General features: G+C 37.4%; 1 protein-coding gene across 1 annotated transcript; it reads right to left on the bottom strand.

Annotated features, from left to right (window-relative positions):
• Positions 1 to 1,005: 1,005 nt before the first annotated feature.
• Positions 1,006 to 2,997, bottom strand: LOC134368118 (actin-binding protein WASF1-like). Its single transcript, XM_063084688.1, has 2 exons — positions 1,376 to 2,997; positions 1,006 to 1,189 (listed from the first exon to the last, which is right to left on the bottom strand). The coding sequence occupies exons 1-2, from the start codon at positions 2,995 to 2,997 to the stop codon at positions 1,006 to 1,008; spliced, it is 1,806 nt and encodes a 601-aa protein (XP_062940758.1).
• Between the last annotated feature and the right edge of the window lie 507 nt (positions 2,998 to 3,504).

The following is a 3,504-nucleotide window of genomic DNA, read 5'->3' as shown; positions in this document are numbered from 1 at the left end:
TGTATATATATTCATAGTATATGTGTATAACTAACATTATTCAGCCTTAAGTAAGAAGGAAATCTTGCCATTTGCAGCAACTTTGATGAACCTGGATAACTTTAAGTGAAATAAGTCAGGCACAGAAAGACAAATACTGCATGATATCATTAATATGTGGAATCTAAAAATGTAAAACTCATAAAAGCAGAGATTAGAATGGTGGTTATCAGGGGCTGGGGATGGATGTTAGTAAGATGTTGGTCAAAGGATACAAAATTTTAGTTAGATGGGAGAAAAAAGTTCAAGAGATCTATTGTACAACATGGTCACTATAGTTAATAACAATGTATTGTATTTTTGAAAATTGCTAAGAGAGTAGATTTTAAGCATCTTCACTAAAAGAAATGATAAGTGTGTGAGGTAATGCACATGTTAACTAAAAGTAGCCATTTCACAATGTGTACATATTTCAATACATCATGTTGTACATGATACACATGCAACTTTTGTCAAATAAAATTAATTAAAAAATAAAGACTGTATACTTCCTTTTTCTTGAGTTATAGTTAAAGCTACATATTATGTACTCTTTCTGAGTACTCATGTGATCGAGGCAGGAATTTCAATGCTTGCATTAAGTGTTACCTAAAATGGAATAAGGTGACTTGATACTCACAGAATTTCAATATTAATTGTCTTTAAAATATACTTTAAAAGTTGTCTGCTCTTAATACTTAGAAGTGTAGGTTTAGTTGAATAATTTATGCTCTTAAAAAAACTGTAAAATATCTAGTGTGGAGTATGTGATAACAGTTCTCTTGGAAAAAATAGGAAGTTAGTAGTTAATTCTAAAGAAAATTGCAAATTATTAGTAATGACTTAATTTGCAAAGAATAAGACAATATACAGCTATTAACTTCCTGGGATTTATTTTTAATTTTCGTTCATCCAATCAGCCTTATTCTCTGATTTACCAGAAATGTTTCCCCTAGGTTTATGACAGGTCAGAATGAAACTTCATTTCTAGAGTTCTACATTTTGTATTTCACTACACCTGATCCTTAGTTTTGCGTAATGAACACCTTTTCTAATTGCTTCCATCAGGGTACTCCTTGCTTTACTGAATATTGGTGAAGTTGCTGAAGATAGTTTTAAATCAAGGCTAACTGGAGCTGGTGAAGATTGGGACACTGTTGGAGCCTGAGGGCTTAAAATGCAAGATGGTGGTGATTGTACAAAAGAAAGCAATGACTGTAGTCTAAAAGATCTTGTTGACTTCAAACTTGAACATCTTGTATGTGGCGGTATCAAATGCCTTGCTGATTGTGCTGCTGAAGAACTTACTGATGGAGCAACTGAAAATCTTCATGATTGTGCATCTAAATGTCTTGACAATGTAGCAACTGAACTTCTTGGTGACTGGGTAAATGAAAATTTTGGTGATGGAACTGAAGATCTTGATGCTTGTGGACATGCAGATAATAGTGGAACTGAACTTCGTGATGTTTGTGGAGTTGAAGATCTCGGTAATGGTGCAATTGAAGATCTTGTTCGTGGTGGAATCAGATATCTTGGTGGTGAAAGTGAAGATCTTGGTGTTGATGAAACTAAAGGTCTCTGTGATTTTGCAACTGAAGGTCTTGATGATTGAGCAAAAGAAGACCTGGTAGATGGAAAAACTAAAGATGTTGGTGACTGTGTAACTGAAGCACAGTCCACTAGATCTGTAACTGTGACCACTGTAACTGTGTCTTCTCTAACTGTAACTGTGTCTTCTGTAAGTATATCTGTGTCTTCTGTTTCAATTCTACGTGAGGTTACTGGAAAAGGAGATAGAGGTGGAGACATTCTCTGATCTTCATCTAGCGGGAGTGTATTATCTGTTGTCAGTTGGTAATATTGGAAAGGCTCAGGTACTGGAGGAGAAAAGTCTGTTTTAGGAGGAATGATTGGAAAAGCTGCCTCAGGAGTAGTCTGCAGGCAATCAAGAGGTGATGCTGCCACTGGAGCTCTAAAAACAGGTGATGGAAGCTGAGATGGGAAATGTATAATTGAGGAAGTATTTTCCATCTTTGAGGCTCTTGTTAGAGCTAACCAATCAGGTGGTAATGGAGGTGGTGAAGATGGTGCTGTGGGGCTCACAAACACCACTGTTTTAGGACGAACTTTAGGTTGAGGTTGAAACTCTTTTCCCCTTCCTGTTCCATAACTGACGTGGGTAAGTGAATTTTTTAGGTCTCTGGTTCCATTCACTGGCAGATGTAGAGGGCTGGATAACACTTTTCCTACAGCTCTTGTTAGATGCTTACCAATTTCATTAAATGCGTAAATGGAAAATGAGGTACTTGCAGTTGGTTGATTCACATATGAATGAGAGACCTCTTCACAAGCAGCTTGGATGTACTTTACTGAAATTTCATCTTCAATCAGTTGACTTTGAGGCATGCTTTCTGGTTCGTTGGGATGATCTAGGTGTTTCTTCTTTTGCTTGAGCTTTCCCCCCTTTTGTTCTTTACTCTTAGCTATAATATTTTCTTTACAAAGTTCAAAGCAATGCGAAGTATCAGGATAAATCTTCAATCCTTCTGTATCATCTTGATAACAAAGAGTAGGAATATTGAGAGGTGATGTCTGTACACAAGCATCTCGTTTCTCATACATTTTAACAGGTAACGGCTTGAAGGAGTGTACCTGCTGTGTTTGAGTAGTTGTACTTTCAAATGTCTTTCTTGATTCTGTAGTTTTCAATGACAATTCTGTGTTTGGATCCTTAATGTTATTATTATCAGTTAACTGGATTATGTGTTCTTGTAAAGCTGTAAGTCTGCAAGAGACCCCATCAACATCTTTAGATAGTTTCCCAAAAAGGTCTTCAGCATATTTATTTAGGTTACTTACTTGTGCAGCTATATTGTTTAAAGACGTCTGGATTACATTAACTAACTCATCTTGAATTTTTCTGGGCATCACAGGTTGATTTGAATGCCTTTCATCTTTCTCTTCATTTAACGACATTCTGATTTGTGTCAGTTCGTTGAAAAAGTTGGGGGGCACTGTCGCCTTACCTTCTTTTAAGCATCTGCACTTTTTCTTAGACCCGCCCCGGTCTTCATTGATTTTTAAGCCTTGCCGACAACATCTGGCTATGGCAGAGGCTGCCCTCGTCTGAGGATGAGAGCTTGCTCTAAGTTTTTAAGCGGTAACTTGGCAACAAAGCTCTATGTCAGAATCTTCAGGTTGCGTCAGCGGTGGGAGAATAATGCCTCCAAGTAATCGCCTTGCCCCTCTGGCCTGCTGTATCCTGGAGCCAGTTTCACAAAGGTGGAGGGACACACTGTGGAGAGGCCGAAATAAAGCTATTACCTAACCTCTCATTTAACATTTCCAGTCTTGAGAACAAACTATTGCATGCTATTTTCCGCTTACTTGTATGACCTTAAATAGCACCTATCTCTCACTGATTCCAAAATTACCTTCCAGTTATGATGTGACTTCTAAGGTCCACTTGGATATCATACAGCC

This window comes from Cynocephalus volans, chromosome X (assembly GCF_027409185.1).
Source record: "Cynocephalus volans isolate mCynVol1 chromosome X, mCynVol1.pri, whole genome shotgun sequence".
NCBI classification, from domain to species: domain Eukaryota; kingdom Metazoa; phylum Chordata; class Mammalia; order Dermoptera; family Cynocephalidae; genus Cynocephalus; species Cynocephalus volans.
This window is presented reverse-complemented; position numbering and strand designations above follow the sequence as displayed.